The 17462-nt window shown below is 39.1% G+C and overlaps 2 protein-coding genes across 2 annotated transcripts in view; one reads left to right on the top strand and one right to left on the bottom strand.

The window, feature by feature from the left end:
* pkp1b (plakophilin 1b) overlaps positions 1-5934 on the top strand; it is a 23376-nt gene extending 17442 nt beyond the window's left edge. Inside the window, exons 11-13 of the mRNA XM_057846721.1 lie at positions 1865-2051; positions 5493-5577; positions 5714-5934. Of these exons, the coding sequence (XP_057702704.1) occupies positions 1865-2051; positions 5493-5577; positions 5714-5788 (347 nt within the window). The 3' untranslated portion in view covers positions 5789-5934. The remainder of the gene's footprint in view (positions 1-1864; positions 2052-5492; positions 5578-5713) is intronic.
* On the bottom strand, positions 5656-17462 carry gmppb (GDP-mannose pyrophosphorylase B). The gene is made up of 10 exons (XM_057846722.1): positions 17266-17462; positions 15010-15224; positions 13178-13258; positions 12708-12756; positions 12391-12533; positions 12164-12322; positions 12009-12087; positions 9319-9446; positions 9073-9255; positions 5656-8788 (listed from the first exon to the last, which is right to left on the bottom strand). The coding sequence occupies exons 2-10, from the start codon at positions 15136-15138 to the stop codon at positions 8657-8659; spliced, it is 1083 nt and encodes a 360-aa protein (XP_057702705.1). The 5' UTR covers positions 15139-15224; positions 17266-17462; the 3' UTR covers positions 5656-8656.

Here is a 17462-nt window from a genome sequence, read left to right as displayed (position 1 = left end):
TGCCACCTGAACAATCGTCTGGGTCCTCATCATCAGAAATTTCGGACACTTGAGTCCAACTTGAGTCACTGCCTCTCCATCATTCAACATCTGTAGGACCATTTCAGCTGTAAATCCAGCACAAATCCGATTTTTTCACGTTCTTCCGACTCGACTGAACGGGAAAAGTCGCATAAAAGTGGACCATTTTCAAATTCGATCCAGGTCACTTTTGTATGTGGTTAAAATCCCATCCGGGCCAAATTTTTCCAGAATGTGGCTGCGGTCCGAACTGTCAAGTCCCCCAAATTGGAATTCATGCAGCAATTAACATCAGCAAGGAGCGAAAGAGACAGGGTGCTACGGTAACGGTGCAGCTGTGCATTAGCGTTAGCGCCTAGCTTGAACGCGGCTTATGGGGAAGGAACGGGCTTGACAGCAGTCATAGAAAAATAAAATGGGTTGAGAATAAGCCTGACAATGCTCGGTTTTCTCTCTGCTCCAATGCTCCTGCGCATGCGGGTCAGTTTGCTCAGCGCATTTCGGACTGCGAATTAGAGCACATGTGTCATACTTGAACAGGCTCAATGGACAAGGGCAGTCTGAACGGATACGCCAAAAAAACATATGACAAAAATCGGAATTGTGCATTAGGACCTGCAGTATGAACCTAGCCTTAGTTAGCTAGGTAGTTATGAAGTACGTTAATTTGTTGATAAATAATAATAAAGAGTCATGAAAGACAGACACACAAAATACTATATGGACATAATACTTACAGTACACATCTCAGCTCTTGCTGTGTAAAATAATCTTCTTAAGGGATGTCACTTTTTACATACCTAGTCTGTGTGGTCCACGGTAAATTTATTCCTGACAGCCAAAGTTGTTAAGAATGAAAGATTCCCATTGGATTCCATAGAAAATGCATGTGGGTCATTTTTGACCCACTTGTGGAAGCTTAGGGTAGTAATACAAAAATGACAATTTCTTCAAATGTATAAAAAGTTCATCAAAAATCTGAATGGCATTATATCAAAGACATGTTTTTTGAGGAATACCTGGAATATGAATTGATAACAATTTTTCATTCCGAAGATATTTCAATAAAACAACCTCATCGGGTCATTTTTGACCCACTTATGCATCTAAGGGTTAAATAAAGGGACTTGCACTGTGAAGCTACCTTGTTGTATTACCGTGATGCACGTAATGCAAATAATGATCCAAATGAGAGATGGCTAGCTTGACTTCGTTGTTCCTTGCGGAGGCTGGCTTGACGGCAGTCATTTTGCAGGTTAGCAAGTTCACACAGTTTAATGTTATGCCAACTCTGATGCTGGTCCGATTTTCAGTAGCAAAATTAGTGGTGTGTTCCCCACCTCCACAACATTGACGTCTTTTTACATTACTTACAGTGGCTGCTGCTGGCTGAAAAAAAATTCTAATATCCCTCCTCTTTTGAGGGGGCGGAGGACACGGCATGTTGTCAGCATGAATCTGTCGGGGTTGCGTGAGTGTGCGTGTGTGTCTGTGTGGCGGGAGGGTGTGTGTGTGTGTGTTCATCAGCCAATCAAACGTGCGTTTGAGGGGGGAAAATAAACCGGTACATTCAGCAAGTGAAAAATCTAAGTTTGAACATAATTAAAATTATTCACTTAATAATGGTAAAGCCAATTTCAATCCTAACAACATATGTGAAGATAATCTAAATTTTTATCATATTATATAAATATAATTATTATTATTATATAACTGAATTAATAATGTAATGCAAATAGGGTTGCTAAAGTTGGTGGGGACAATTTGAACATCCTGAAAAGTTTTAAAAAGAATTAAACATAACGAACACAACTGATGTATTGCTGCCCTTTTGTCGTCGCAGCTCGTAAGGTGTTGCCCGAGCTACTGGGCATTCTGAGCGCGGGCACCGAGGCCGGCAACGAGTCGGATGACACGCTGGCCATGGCGTGCCAGACGGCCAATTTCCTGTTGGCCAAAGAACCCGAAAGCGGCAAGCGCCTGCTAAACGGCGGCTTGATCAACTCACTCAAAGAGCTCAGCCAAAACAGGTGAGTTGAACAGAGACAGACATACATGAAGGTAGCATTAGGGTCACACAAAGAAAAAAAAATAGACCTACAAGAACTAAGTTTTAAATATTAAGTCTTTATCTCCTTAATACGAGAAGAAAGTCATGGATCGTAATTAGGGCTGGGACAAAATATCGAAATGGTGACATATCATGATACTCTCTATCCCAAAATGTTATCGATACGCTCCTGCCAAGAATCGATATATCATTTTAAAAAGGTGACAACATTTAAAAATCAAAAGGAATCAACAAGGTGCTACCAAAATCATCCACCATAACTGTGTTTCTGTTAACTCTATGGCTGCCATTGACGGCAACGGACGCCCAATCTATTCAGTCCGGGAGGGGCGAATAAATTCCAAAAACATTTATTCATTCGGTTCATTCAAAACTAGAGCATTCGCAGCTAGTCTTTCCGATTTCGGGCGAGTTTAGAGGTTAAATTTTTGTGCCGTTTTGGGCATTTACAGGTCACTTCCTGTTGAGTCAGAGTCACTGCTTTTTCATTTGGGGAGATTCCTGGGTCACTTCACTGTTCTGGAACGCAAAACAAACAGGAACTGATCCATAAATGCCCCAAAATCAACAGGGAGTGACTGAAAATCAACAGCAAATGGCCTGAAATCAGCTCAAATTAAACTTATTAGTTGCCACATGTTCATTCGCTGCCACCCTCCCAACTCAAACGGATTGGGCGTCTATTGGTGATAAACTCATTCAAATTCACAGCAGCAGGATGAAAACAGCTTGTTTTTCTGTTTATTAGTTGTTTTGTGGAACATCCTAGAATGATTTCCTGACCAATGTATCAATAATCGTTGTATTGCCTTGTCGTGAAATCGTTATCATGAGCTTTGTATCATATCGTATCGTGAGGTACCAAGAGGTTCCTAGTCGTAATATTGCAAGATTAAAGTCATAATATTACAAGAAAAAGGAGGGATTAAAGTCGTAATACTATGTAACTTTATGTAATATGAGAAAAAAGTACCATATTGGCCCGAATATAAGACGGTGTTTTTTGCATTGAAATAAGACTGAAAAAGTGGAGGTCGTCTTATATTCAAGGTCTAGACATTATACCCATTCACGATGCTAGATGGCGCCAGATATCATTGAAGCGATGTTCTGTCATGAGCTCGGCTACTCTCAAGTTTAACCAGTTTGCATTATTTTATTGCAAGGTTTTTCCTTATTCAGATTTGTTTCAAGACTACAGTTACAGTTAGACTTCACTTTGATGGTTAATGCAGTTATTGCAATTTTGTTGTTTTATCACAATAGATTGGTTTATTTACATTTCAAAAACCAGAAGCCATTCACTTACGAATGTGATTGCACTTTAGTTTTTATATATTCAAATGTTCAGATATTAAGATTTAAATGAGGCAAAATAACATGCTTTTTCTCTAAAATATATTGTTCTAATCATTTGCTTCGGATTTACTGTAATTATTTTCTGTATAAAAATTAATTTGGTGTTCAAAAAGTCTTTTTTTCAAACTTGAGTCTTGAAAAAGAGGGGGTCGTCTTATAATCAGGGCCGTCTTATATTCGGGCCAACACGGTAAGTTAAAAAAAAGTAAGGTTACATAATTGTACATTTAATTATTAGAAAAAAATTAATACAAGATTAAATTTGTAATATTATGTATTTTTTCATAATACGTATGTAATTTAGCTAAATTAGCAGTAGTACGTAGTAGTACTAGAACTTACCGTGGTGCTTCGCCACCTCCATTAAAATGAACAATATTGAGAGCATCTCGATAAGCTATTTTAGAATTGATTTCATAAATGACTTAATGCTCTTAATTCTTAGTTTAATCTCCTAATACTGCGTTTTTTTTCTCGTAATATTATGACTTTAAAGTGTGCATGACATGATAAATGAAATCTTAAATAGCATTGTTATTGAAATTAAAATCAAACATTGAGACGAGTCAACTATATAAACAATTGGGCATAGTGCGAATAAAGAGAAATGTGTCTTTAAGCCTGCCGTTTATCTCCTCCTGTCATCATAGCGCTCCGGCGCCTCCATCTTGCATTTTCAGCGGATAACGACAGTTTTTTCATGCCCCTGCTGCAACCTCGGCAATCAGTCCCGCTGGACCCAAGCCAGTGTCGGCGAGCGTCCATTGGGAATGCTCGCTGAGGCCACAGGGGAATGACAAGAGCCGTAGTAGTCATCTGCTGTGGCCTAGGCGAGCACGCCAGCGTCCGAGCCGAAAATTGTGCACTCTCGGCGGACACGCGAGAACTGGTGGTGAAGGCACAAGCCCAAGCCGAAAATAGCGCATTCTAGGCGGTGACGCGAGAAGCATGGTGACTGTGGGGAACAGCGCAAGTCTAAACTGAAAATAGAGCACTCTAGTCAGACATACCAGCCGCCGTCCCGCAGCAAGCGAGCGCCCGACTCGTCACACGCCATGGACGCTGGACGATGAAGGCCATGCTCACCTTTACCAGCCAGCATCCAGCGGCGAGCATGGTCATCCACAAAATGCAATTCTATTTGGCCCGAAAATAAGACGGCCCTGATTATCATACGACCCCCTCTTTTTCTTAAACTCAAAACACTTGAAAAAAAGACTTTTTGAACACCAAATTAATTTTTATACAGAAAATACAGTACATCCGAAACAAATGATTATAACAAAATATTTCAGAGAAAAAGCATGTTATTTTGCCTCATTCAAATCTTAATATCCGAACATTTAAATATGTAAACTAAAGTGCAATCACATTCGTAAATGAATGGCTTCTGGTTTTTGAAATGTAAATAAACCAATCAATTGTGATAAAACAATGACATTGCAATAACTGCATTAACCATCAAAGTGAAGTCTAACTGTAACTGTAGCCTTGAAACAAATCTGAATAAGGAAAAACATTGCAATAAAATAATGCAAACTTGTTAAACTTGAGAGTAGCTGAGATCTGTCATGACAACATCGCTTCAATGATATCTGGCGCCATCTAGTGTCGTGAATGGGTATAACATCTAAACCGCGTATATAAGACAACCCCCTCTTTTTCAGTCTTATTTCAATGCAAAAAACACCGTCTTATATTCGGGCCAATATGGTAGTTACATAGTATTAGGGCTTTTTTCCTGTTTTACAATTTTAATCTTGTGATATAACAATGTATGACTTTGGTAATATTACTTTTTTCACGTAGTATTACATAAAGTTACGTTGTATTACGCCTTTTTTTCGTATTGTGATTTTAATCTCGTAATACAACTATTGACTTCATTCTATTCATATTACTTGTGGCATCACAATGTATGAAAAGTTGAAAATTTTAATCTCGTAATACTATGACTTTATTCTCATAGTTCTATTTTTTCCCCTTTCTTCGTGAGGTCCTAATTATACTCTGTTGTGGTAACCTCTCCTGTTGTTTGTAGATACTTCCCCAAATCCAGCAAGTCAGCATCTGCGTTTCTTTACCATTTGTGGTCTGACAAGGACATCCAAAGCCTCCTGAAGAAGGTGAGTCAGCTCCCACGCCTTGCAGTGGCATTTGTAAACCACAGCTCCCTGGATTAAGTTTCCAGGAATGCAGCAGCACAGGTTGGAGATGATGCCTTCTGCAGCAGTTAAACGTATTTTTATTTTCATCCTACAGCAAGGGATGAACAAGTCGTCGTTCATCAATGACGTCACCACAGCAGCCCACAAGTCGAGTCAAGTGATTGATTAAGAATGTGTTGGACGTTTGTGACGACCTTTCTCATTTCATGTTTGGAATTTCTTTAATGTTGAATTGGTGAACGATTTTTTTTTTTTTAAATAATGTACCAATAAAGTTTTCAGGGGGAGAAACATAATTGACTGATCTTCATTTTAGGCTGAGAAAAACACATTTTTCCACCCCTTGACATCAACTTGTCATAGTCTGGCTGACAGTAATTACAATCCAAAATCCAATACAGTGATCCCTCGCTACTTCGCGCCCTCAGTCCATCCCAGATTTTTTTCAGTTTAAAAAAATAATAATAATAAAGATGAGCTGTCCCGAGCCAATTGCGTAGTCTCACTCTCGCTCCCTCCATCCCTCTACCTGCTCTCTGTTGGTTAGGCAGTGAGTGCACTCACAGATGTTTAATGTTTGAACTTGCCAGAGAAGTGGACTTCAAAGCGCCGCATGCGTCAACCATCATTTAACTTGTTAAACAGTTGCTGTCGCAACTCATTGCGTGTAAATTAGCAGCTTGAGCGGACTCACTCAAGGAAGCATTTACCGTTTTTCTCAATTGCTTTGGTACATTTCTCAGATCAGAATTGAAATTTTCAAAACTACTTGTTCAATCCTCACAACATGTCGCACAATTAGCTAAACAACATGGATTACATGCAGAGGCCAGTTTTCTGTGCAAAATACTTTGTCTATCGCTTAAAATTACATTTCTGTGTCAATGAACATGTCAGTGTTGTCAGAATGACAAGTCCTTGTTTCATTGTGTGCCGACAAGACAGTCAAATTGCTTAGTCATGCTCTTAATTGAACAGTTGCTCTGGTGGAAGGCTCTGATGCTGAAGAGGGTTTACGTAAGTTTTGATGAAAATTGCAAGTTACAACTTTGTGTCTGGGAGATTGATTGCAAGGGACTGAACAAGATTCAGTTTACACTTTTACTTTTTTTTACAATGTCTCTTGACAGACCACGTCATTGCGACGCAGAGAGCAAAAGACAACACTGAATATCACAAAGAAAAAACAAAAGCAAAATTAGAAATGTGAACATAAGACAAACGGCAGAACTAAACTTTGAGTGCTGTCGCGATTTTTTCCCCCCATTTTTTCTACACATCTTGACATTCTTCTGTTGGACCACGAATTTCCATTCACGTCACAATGGATGTCCTCTCTTGCTACACAGCGTGGAAAGAATCTTCTTGAATGCCTTATCCAGCCTTTGCAGGCATCTGCTGCGATGTCACTGCATGCTATATTCATGGCATCCAGAGAGTCATCTGATTGTGAGGCTGGCGATCATACACTTGCCATCTCCATGTGAAGAAAATTCTTCTATGGGATTGAGGAATGGGGAGTATACTGGTAGGAATTTCATTACCATTCTGTTGTGGGTTGCAATCCGTTCCCGGATTATGTTGGCATAGTGGAAACTCACATTGTCACAAACTGTTAACAAATTTTGGCAGGTTAGAATAAGTAACGTAAAATAAGTAACAAAAATGCTTAGAAATAAGCACACACGTTGACATATTCTGACATGTTAATCCATTTTGAATGTAAAGATTTATGCAGTGAACTGATGACTCATGTAGTGGGTGGTGAGACTTCAATAGAGACCCATGGTAATCCATTTCGACCATCATGACAAATGCAGCTGATAATGTGGGAAACAGCAGAGAATTGTACAAATAATTTGCATGGATGTATGAAAAAAAAACTGCAACTTGTTTAAAGAAATGAGAAACTGCATTTTTGATGTTCACTAGTGATGCAATGTTTTGATGATTGAATAAGTAGTTTTTAAGAATTTTAAGTGAGAAACGTACAAAAGCAATTGAGAAAAACTAAATTGTTGAGCTTTTTTTTTTAAATAATGCACCAATAAAGTTATCAGGGGGGAAAACATAATTGACTGTCAGGCTAAAAAAAAACATTTCCACCCCTCGACATCAACTTGTCATAGCCTGGCTAACAGTAATTACAATCCAAAATCCAATACTTAAAATAACTGAGGCTTTCAGTCCTGCACTTCAAATGGATTGGACGTCTATTGCTGTTAATGGCATCTTAAAAGAAAATGCAGGAAATATCTTTTGATTTGATACAAAAACGTGTGGATTAGACAAAATTGCTGTTACTGTTAGATTAGTAGTTTAATAATAAATAGTCAAAATGCAGATCTTTACAGGCAACAAAATGAAATTAGTTAATTAGGTACATTTTTTTAAAGCTACAAACTAAAATTAACTCATAGGTTCCCATTGATGGCACGAGACATGCAATTTATTTCGACTGGAAAGGGCCGTTCATTAATTCAAAGTCAGTCCTCCAAACAAATGAAGGTTCTCAAATGTTTTTGAAAAATTACATTTTGGGGAGAAAATTTCCATTTTTTGAGGGTTTTTTTTTTTTTTTTTTTTTTTTTGCATTCCATCGTTGCCAGCCCCTCCCAATTCAAATGGATTGGACGATTAGTGCCGTCAATGGCAGAGAATGATTTAACCAACAGAGGCGGGATTTTTTTTCCTCTTCTTAAGTTTTAACTTGCCAAATGGGAATTTAGTGTACTCCCATTGTGTTTGTTTGTGTTGTGTTTATTCAGAGAGCAGCTGTACAAAAAAAGCAACATTTTCTGATGAACAAACAAATAGTAAATCACGGCTGGACTATGGAGGTTCAAGTGTTTTGCTGCCCTCAAGTGGTCAAGGTGAACATTTCTCAGGAAGCGCGGTCCTCACTGGCATCCAGGTGGAAAAAAACATTGGTGTCCAGGAAGAGAGAAAAGGTTTGTCTTGTTCCGCCGACTTTAGACTCAGGGGCACAGTTCGGTTGTTGAGTAGTTCAGAGAAAAAGCAGGTCCAATTTTCGGGATTACATGATGATGCGCGGTTCAGGGACTGACTCGCTGATGGACTTATGCGGCAGGACATTGGCACCGTTCAGGTAGAGCTCGTCATTGACCAGCACGTCCTCACCCAGGACCGTCACGTTCTCCATGCGGACCTGGAGGGAAAAGATGGACCGATTGCCTCTTTTCTCACCTTTTTATTTTTTTAAGAAAATTATAAATTTAGTAATATATATTGTTCATCAAGCATAATATAACTTCAGAGAAATAAAAAAACTCGTGATTTTTGTCTTGAAACTTAAAGTTCAATAGTCAAAGTCGTCCAGTCAAAATGTATTGGACGTGCATCGCCTTCAATGGAAATGACTTGAGTTAATCAGTTTTAGCCCACTGAGTCAAATTAGAGACTTGAGTGACCCGGGTTCTAGCGTTCACGTACCCACTGCCCCACAGAGGAACTCCATCCGACGATACAGCTCTCAAGCCAAGAATGCGAGCGTACCCGGGCCCCCTTCAGAACCGTGCAGCGCTTGACCCGTACGCCGTCCTCCACCACCACGCCAGCACCGATGGTTACATTGGGCCCGATGGTGCAGTTCTTGCCAATCTGAGCCGTCGGGTCCTTTGCGGCGGAGAACGCGTGAGGACCGAATAAAATTTCTCTAATTTCAGACGACGGACTCACCACTAAAACGTTGCCAAGGAAACCAGGCCCGGTGTGTAGCCTTTCAGGTGCGTGTTGACGTAGCGACTGCAGGTACATGCACATTCCCGTAAGGAAGTCTTTGGGTTGCCCAATGTCCATCCAGAAACCTAAAACGATGAGGCAAATAGTTCGTTCTGGGATCTACAAAGGATCATCAGGATGCTCTGTCTTTGCCAGCAGTTCAACACGTGTTAAGTCAAACAATCTATACTAGAAACAAACAATCTGATTTGGGGATGTGGCTATCTGCTAGGTGTATGGGGAACAAACAAAAAAAATCACACAATTGAAGTCAAATACAAAGTAAAAGTCTATTCAAGGCTTTGAAAAGTCAGAGACCTTGACCCATTTATAAAAAAACAGGTCTTATCCTTAAGGCAAAAATCTGGACAAAAGTAAAAGACATGGACTGAAGTCATGTCATGGGCAGTGATTCAAATGTTTGACTCTGGGACAGGTGTTTTATTCTGAATTAGCGTTCAAATCTTGGAATCAGATGCTTGGGTCTTTTAGTGTGTTTTGAGTCTTTCACACAGTTCATAGTTAAAAAATCCTGGTCCAGACCTTGACTGCAGTCCAAGTATCAGTCATTGTTCTACCTCTTTTACTGTTGTCTGAGTCTTGACATGAGTTTCTTGTGTCTGAATTGTATGTAGATCTTTGATTCTGGTACATCAATCTTTAATATAGGTATTTTCTTATGGTCCAGATCTTGTACAAAGGTTCAAGTTTATAAAGTTGATTCAGAACTTTGATTCCAGTCTAGGTATCAGCAGGGCTGAAAACAGATAGCATTTCTTGCTGGAATTCCCTGACATGAAGGTTGCCACAGAGTGTTCAGAATTTTGTTTTGTTTTGGAGTTTTTTAGGGGTGCGGGAGGTTAGGGTCAAACCTCCTAAAACCACTGAAATGCAAATAAAACTGCTTTCGGAACCATTATTCCTATAACACATACAAAATAAAAGTTAAAAACAACAGTAACCCCAATTCGCATCTAATTTTTATTTTCCCTCATTTCCTCACACCAAAATGCAAAACCTCAATTTTGACTACTTAAGAACATTGGATGCAAATTAAAATTGAAGCTAATGTAAACATTTACTTTTCGTTTTTTAAATAATTTAGACATACGTAACTTACATTCATAAAAAGTACGAATGACTTATGCACTGTGAAAAGGAATATATTTTGAAGATCACAGAATTAACTTTTTTTTTATCATAAAGAATTAAATAAGTACCCTAACATAAATGAACAAAAATTAGTCCAAAGTGCACATTGACAGGGAAGATGTTCTGAACATCCCCATCAAAGCAAATAACAAATAAGTCTCTTCTATTCAACTCTTTCCTGTCTCTTAAAGATCTGATCAATTTTCTGTTGCATTGCCCTTTTTTATCGCATCAATTCAACAAGTTTGTTCTTTTTTTCTTGCTGTTCCAAAAAACGTGCATTTGAACCAATCAGAGCTAACTATCCCTGCTGATCACATCTCAGTATGTCAGCCAATTGAACGGATAACTGTGTCCAAGGCAGTTTGCTTTGCTTCGTTCCGTGTTGTCTGTCCATAAATAATGAATATCGGTGGAAACGGATTACGCTACACAAGCACCTTTTCATGCTAGTTGTTGATGTAAATGACGTTGGTAGAATGTTTTCTTCTTAGAGATGAAATGTGTGTGGCAGCCTGGCAGTTTTTTTTTTTTTTTTTTACATAGGGTTTTGACAGTTGCCGTCAAATTTTCGGGATCAAAGCACGGTTCCGCCCTGTTCCGGCACCAAATCTTATACCGGAACGGTGTTCTGGCCCATTTTCACCCATGTGTATCAGTCACAGGTCTTTTATGGTGATGAGTTTTAACTTCGGCACAGGTGCCGAATGCTGAGTGTGATCTTGATCTTTGATTCTGCATTCACCCTCTATGTTTTCTAAAACTTTTACAAAGGTATAAGTTTGTAAAGCTGGTCCAAGATTTTGACCCCAGTCCAGATATTAGTCAGTAGTGTAGGTCTTCACCTACAATCTGAGTCTTAACCTAAGCTTCAGAATGTCATTGAGTGCTTTAATTTTGGCATCAAACTTTGCTGTAGGTATTTTCTTAGTCTAAATCTTTCACAGTGGTCCAAGTTTAAGAACCTGGTCCAGGAATTTGACCCCGGTCCAAGTATTAGTCTGTGATCTTTTACTACAATCTGAGTCTTTGACTTAGGTCCAGGTGACTGAATCTGACGGTCTCTGGTATCGCGCTCCAATTTTGGTCTTTTAGTCTGTTTTGATCCTCTTAATCTCAAAGCCTGATCTGGCTATTTGTCCTTCGGGAAAAGTCTGTTCCTGCAGGTCTTTGACGAAGAATGTACAACTACAGGTAGGTTCTAGTAAAACTAGGAGATTGGGAGGGGTGATCTAGTGTGCCATAGATTGCAGAACCCTGCATGAGGTATGTCTGATTCTCATCCATTCCAACATTTGGTTCAAAATTTTGGTATCTGTGCTTTGTGTCAAGGGCTTCTGGTTGGATTTAACAAAAACAACTTACGTCTTGTGGAGCCGTGAGCTGAGGAAATCAAAACAACGCAAATGTGTAAAAGTTTGGAATATTAGCTTTGGGGTAAAATTTCAGGTTTTCCACTTTTCAACCCATTCCACTACTTCATTAGTCATAGTTACCCTGCAGCTCCATAGCGTACAACTGTCCTTCTTCAGCCATGATAGGGAAAATCTCTTTCTCTATGGACGTCGGTCTCAACTGCACAAAGACATCAAGCAACCGTTACAACTTAAGGAAGCGCAAAGTTTCATGTCGAGTGGGGGTTTTCCCCGACCTGGATTCTACCGAGCATGGTGGAATTGAAGATGTACATGCCAGCGTTGATCTTGTTGGACACGAACACCTGTGGCTTCTCTACGAAGCGATGGATCCTACCGCTTTCCGCCTCGAACACCACCACGCCATACTTGGACGGCTCTTCCACGCGGGTCACCTTTCACATCAATATCTATGAGGATCCATTTTACATCAACTACAATTGCACATGATTGTCTCACTCACCACAATAGTGCCCTCCTTGCCGTGGTCGCAGTGAAACTTGAGCATATCTTGGAAGGGAAAGTCACATATGACGTCCGAGTTGAGGACGAAAAAGGGCTCATTGTCAACATCCAGCAGCTTGCGGGCCAGCGCCAGAGGACCCGCTAGTTCCAGAGATCAAGACAAATGTGGTCAAGTTGATTTGACTTGGCAATAAACTCACAAAATTATTTTGGCAATTGATTCAGAACTTAGGTGGAGTTCCTCAAGGCTCAATCTCATTCCCACACTTTCTGTGTAAACCTTAAGCTGTAAACACAAAATGTAGCATTACTCACCCGTTCCTAGAGGTTCCTTCTCGTGTGAGAGCGAAATACGAATTCCAAGCTAAGGAGCAGAACCAAAAAAAAAAAAAAAAAAACAGCTTAGGAACGGAATTAGCTTAATAGCTCACTCGTCTGAGGTTGAGTCAATAAATTCCATCTGCCACTATTTGCAGAAATGGGGCAAGTAAATACAAGAGAAAGCAAAAGAGCTCAAAGGTTGCACGATTTGGAAAAGACACCAGAGAAAATACTGCATTTTTGTCAATAGAGATGTGGCTTGCTCATCAAACGGCAGTCTTGCACTGTCTTACAGTTGGATTTTAGTGTGACATCTGAAAAATGTAATTCTGTGTTTATTTTCAATTTATCAAACCAGATTATTTCCAGTAGGACAGAAATGCTAAAGGTGTTGTCTTTCCATTTAAAACCTCTCCGACGATAACGACTGAAAATCGATGTTTGTCATGGTGTGTTGCACTTACTCTCTGTTCTTGGACCCGCATTTCTCGCTCCAGCAGTTCCGACATGTAGCTCACCGCCAAAACGACATGTTTCACACCAGCCTGGACAGACAAAAAACACACATACACGTTAAAGAGCATACGACACCAGAAAAAAAGTCTTAAATGGCATTATTATGTGAATTAGAATCATATTTTGAGACGATTCGACCATATACAACAATTTAGCAAAGCGCAGATGACGAGAAATGAGTCTTTTAATCTGCCGGTTAGCCACGCCTACAATTATAGGGCTTTAGCGTCCCCAACAGGTGGATGACGTCAGCGGTAGACTAGGCTCATCGGTTTTACTATTCAGCCCATTGAGGGGGAATTGTTCAGAACGAGGAAAACGAGACGAAGAGAGCTGCAAAATGTCATTGTTTCAGTCTCTCTACTCCCAATATTTTTACAGGATATTCTTTTTATCCAAGTATTTTCCCCAATAGCTATATAAATGGCTTGAGAAGGACCCGTCAGCCCGTCGAGGGGGAACTATTCACAATGAGGAAAACGCGACGAAGAGAGCGGCAAAATGTCATTGTTTCTGTCTCTTTACTTCAATATTTTTACAGGATATTCTTTTTATCCAAGTATTTTTCCCCAATAGCTATATAAATGGCTTGAGAAGGACCAGTCAGCCCGTCGAGGGGGAACTATTCACAATGAGGAAAACGCGACGAAGAGAGCGGCAAAATGTCATTGTTTCTGTCTCTTTACTTCAATATTTTTACAGGATATTCTTTTTACCCAAGTACTTTCCCCAATTGCTAAATAAATGGCATGGTCATGACAAATAACTTGTGCTAAATGGAATATAAAATAATAAAAATCCATTTATCCAAGACGACATGGCAAAATTACTCCATAATGGTCAAAACAGTCGACTTTACCTTTACTGTCACACCTGCCGAACGATATTTTATGACACCTAAATCGGACATATGTCATTTCCCTTCCCCGGCTTCGGAGAATGTAAACAGACCAGAAGGAGTGACAGCTAGCCGACATGCTAACCCGAACCGAGGGATGTTTCAAAGTCTTCGAAGTGGAAAATCACACATAACTAGCCTGGATTATTTGACATGACGACCCGGTTGTCGAGTTTCTTTGCGGATCGGCAAACCGCCCGGCGGAGAGCAATTTACAGTTCGTTCCCTGGAGGAGGGTGGCTGGAATTGTTGTGTAGCTAACGCGCTAACAGCTAACTGCTAATGAGCATGAGGATAGCTTTTTACATGCCTATTAATGATCAAACGTAAGTAGTCCTTTATTTAAAGGAATTTTATAGTGTTTACTTTGTAATCACTGTATTCGTATTTGACATAATACAAAACAAGATGTTTACTCACTTCCTTGTAAGTCCAATGGTCCCACAGTAAATATCCACGGTGAATGGGAACCTTTTGAAACTCCAAAAAGGCGCATACGCCTCTCCCGCATAAAGAATGATTTTTCTGCAGCCGTTTGGCTGGCGTGATGCAAAAAATAAAAGTATTAATCCGCAAAATCAGCTGAATCCTTCGTCCTCATACACAACAGTACACTGTAGCGTGAAGAGGACGTCTTCTACCGTACACGTCACAGCGCCCTCCTCCTCAATGCGAGACCGAAGCCGGAAGTCACTCATTTTCCTGGCGCGGGATTCAAAAAACTAAATAAATATAGCGATCGCTTCCACACACATCCAAGCGGTCCATATCATTCAGGAGCATAAAATACCGCGTGTATTATGAAATAAACATGCTTTTTCGTGTCACAAGCACTTTAATGCTACCGGCGCCCCCTACTGACAAAAGGAAGGTCGTGCCTACCTTAACCAACGCCTCCACCTGGTGCAGCAAGATGGGCTTGTTGCAGAAGTCAACCAGCGGCTTGGGCACGCTCAAAGTGAGCGGTCTCAGGCGTGTGCCGTAACCCCCCACGAGGATCAAGGCCTTCATATTTACCGATGGCTTCGGCGGGTTTGACCGCAGAAATGTGGGCTCAAAAACGACCCTTTCCACGCGTCTCTTCTCTTTGGGTATTTCTGAAAATGTATAGATTGTAGTTAGCCTTGCAATCAAAACGATAGGAGGTGACACTGTACTTTTTCTGTAAAAATTACAACTCTGCCAAAATGCTAAAGTGTTGAAATGAAAAAGTTTTTTTAAAACATGCTTTTGTTCTTAAAAAATTCAATATTCGGAAGAAAAAAAATTAAAAGTCAAGATTTTTTTAAATATTTATATATATTTTATATATATAATGATTACAACTTTTCCCCAAATGTTATTTTTGCTAGTCATATCTCATCAGAAGTTCATATTTTAAAGGAAAATCATTTGTTGACACAACAACATAATTTTTGATGAAAAAAATTCACTTTGTTTTTACTTTCTGTCACGATGAATTTCCTGAAAGTCATTTTTTTCCATATGAAATGGCAATATCCAAAAATTTCAAATTCATTTTTTTCTGAAAATTACAATTTGGCTGCAGATTTTCCCTGAATATTTTTTTTTTTTAAGTAGCAACACAGATGTTTTAAATAAAATTTTAATATATGGCGGAATCGCGCACACACAAGGCTGAAAAAGTGATTTCTGCTCTTGCACCACTCTTTAAAATAAACTGCTCTATTTTAAGCCAAAAGAACTGTTGTGTTTGATCAAACAATATATCTATATGCTGCCATAGCAGTTTCATGGCACATTACACCCACAGACTATTTTTAATTTGTCCGCTTTACCCTAAAGACCCCCGTTTACAGACACTGCGCAACCGCTTTTGTTTCAACCCAGCTATAAAAAGAAGTAATTAAATTTATTATTCGAAATGTCTAGCATTTTTAGCTTAGAATCATTAACTGATGTATAATATTTAGCTTAAAAAAAAACAACTTCAAGATATTATTCACTCGCATATTTTAAACAAATTACGTCACAATGAAAAAAATAGTGTCTGTAAATAGGTCACGAAAATCTACCTCATAACGCTTAATTGAATTTTTTTTTTGTTACTGTCGCATTTTCCACGATATTTTAGATGATAAATAATCGGTCCAAACAAAGAAATATTGAAAAAGAAAAAAACGTTTAAAAGGGTAAATATTGTTTGTTAGATTGATTTGTTAAAGTTTAGTAATAAACTTTGGTTATTAGAGAAAATTAAAGTCTAGAATTTATTTTTAAAAGACTTCTCCAAATGTTTTTATTTTATAGTCATTTCCCCAAAACCGTCAAATTGTTCAAGTCAATAATTTGTTTTCAAAAGAAAAACCATGTTGAGTGAAAAAAAATCTGGCAAACAAAAAAGAAAAAGTGTTATTAGCTGTTTTTTCCTTTTTCGTCCCTGGAAGTCATTTTTCTAGTGAAAAGTCAATTTTTCCAATTTCATGTTTTGTTTTATTTACTGAAAACTACATTCCCCCCTTGAAAATCACAATCTTTACCATCCGTTCCCAGTCCACACGGATTGGACGTTTATCGCTGTTAATGTCTGCCATTGTTAATTCATGAAACATCATTGAATCCATTGTTGATCTGTTTCCTTATTTTGATTTTTGTAAATGCTAAAAAGCCAGAATTACTGTGGTCAATGTAAAAACAGTTCATTTTAGGGCAACTCTGATTAGTGGTCTATCGCTGTCAATGGCAGCCAATGAGTTGATTTTTGAAATAACAGTAGGGAGTGTATTGATCTGTTTCTTTAGTTAGAGATTGAACTTGGTAAATTGCAGTCAATTTAAAAATAACCCATTTTTAAAGCAGCTCTGGATCGTCAATCACTGTCAAAGGCAGTCAATGAGTTTAGCTAAGTAGCAGCAAAAACAGGTTACATTCCAACATTTACCCCCCCCCCCCCCCCCCCAATATTACTATATATATATAAAATAATTTCACTGCGGAATTTTTTCTCCTTGGGCAACTATAAATAAACGCGTTTGAATCCGGACTCCAGTTGTACATACACTGTAAAGGGAGCTCATGTTAGCTAGACTAACACGCTTCTTGTTGTTTTGGCGTGACCATATTTCGTCCTCACGTTGCTATAGTTGGTAAAAGTGTTAAAAATATACAAAAACTTACGTTTCCACGACTTGTGGCTGATTTACGTAGACATTCTCATTGGTGTAAATGTGAGGAGTGACACGTAATTGCGTTCAAATCCCAGCTCCTTGTTTGCCTTCCGGATTGTCGACCATGCGTCAAGTACGGGAATCCCACAACCAGTCTGTCCTGTTATGGATTTCAAAGTCAAAGCATGACGTAGCATAAACTTGACT

The sequence above is a fragment of the Corythoichthys intestinalis genome, chromosome 9 (genome assembly GCF_030265065.1).
Source record: "Corythoichthys intestinalis isolate RoL2023-P3 chromosome 9, ASM3026506v1, whole genome shotgun sequence".
In the NCBI taxonomy this organism is placed as follows: domain Eukaryota; kingdom Metazoa; phylum Chordata; class Actinopteri; order Syngnathiformes; family Syngnathidae; genus Corythoichthys; species Corythoichthys intestinalis.
The sequence above is the reverse complement of the archived record's forward strand: the minus strand, read 5'-3'. Positions and strand labels throughout refer to the sequence as shown.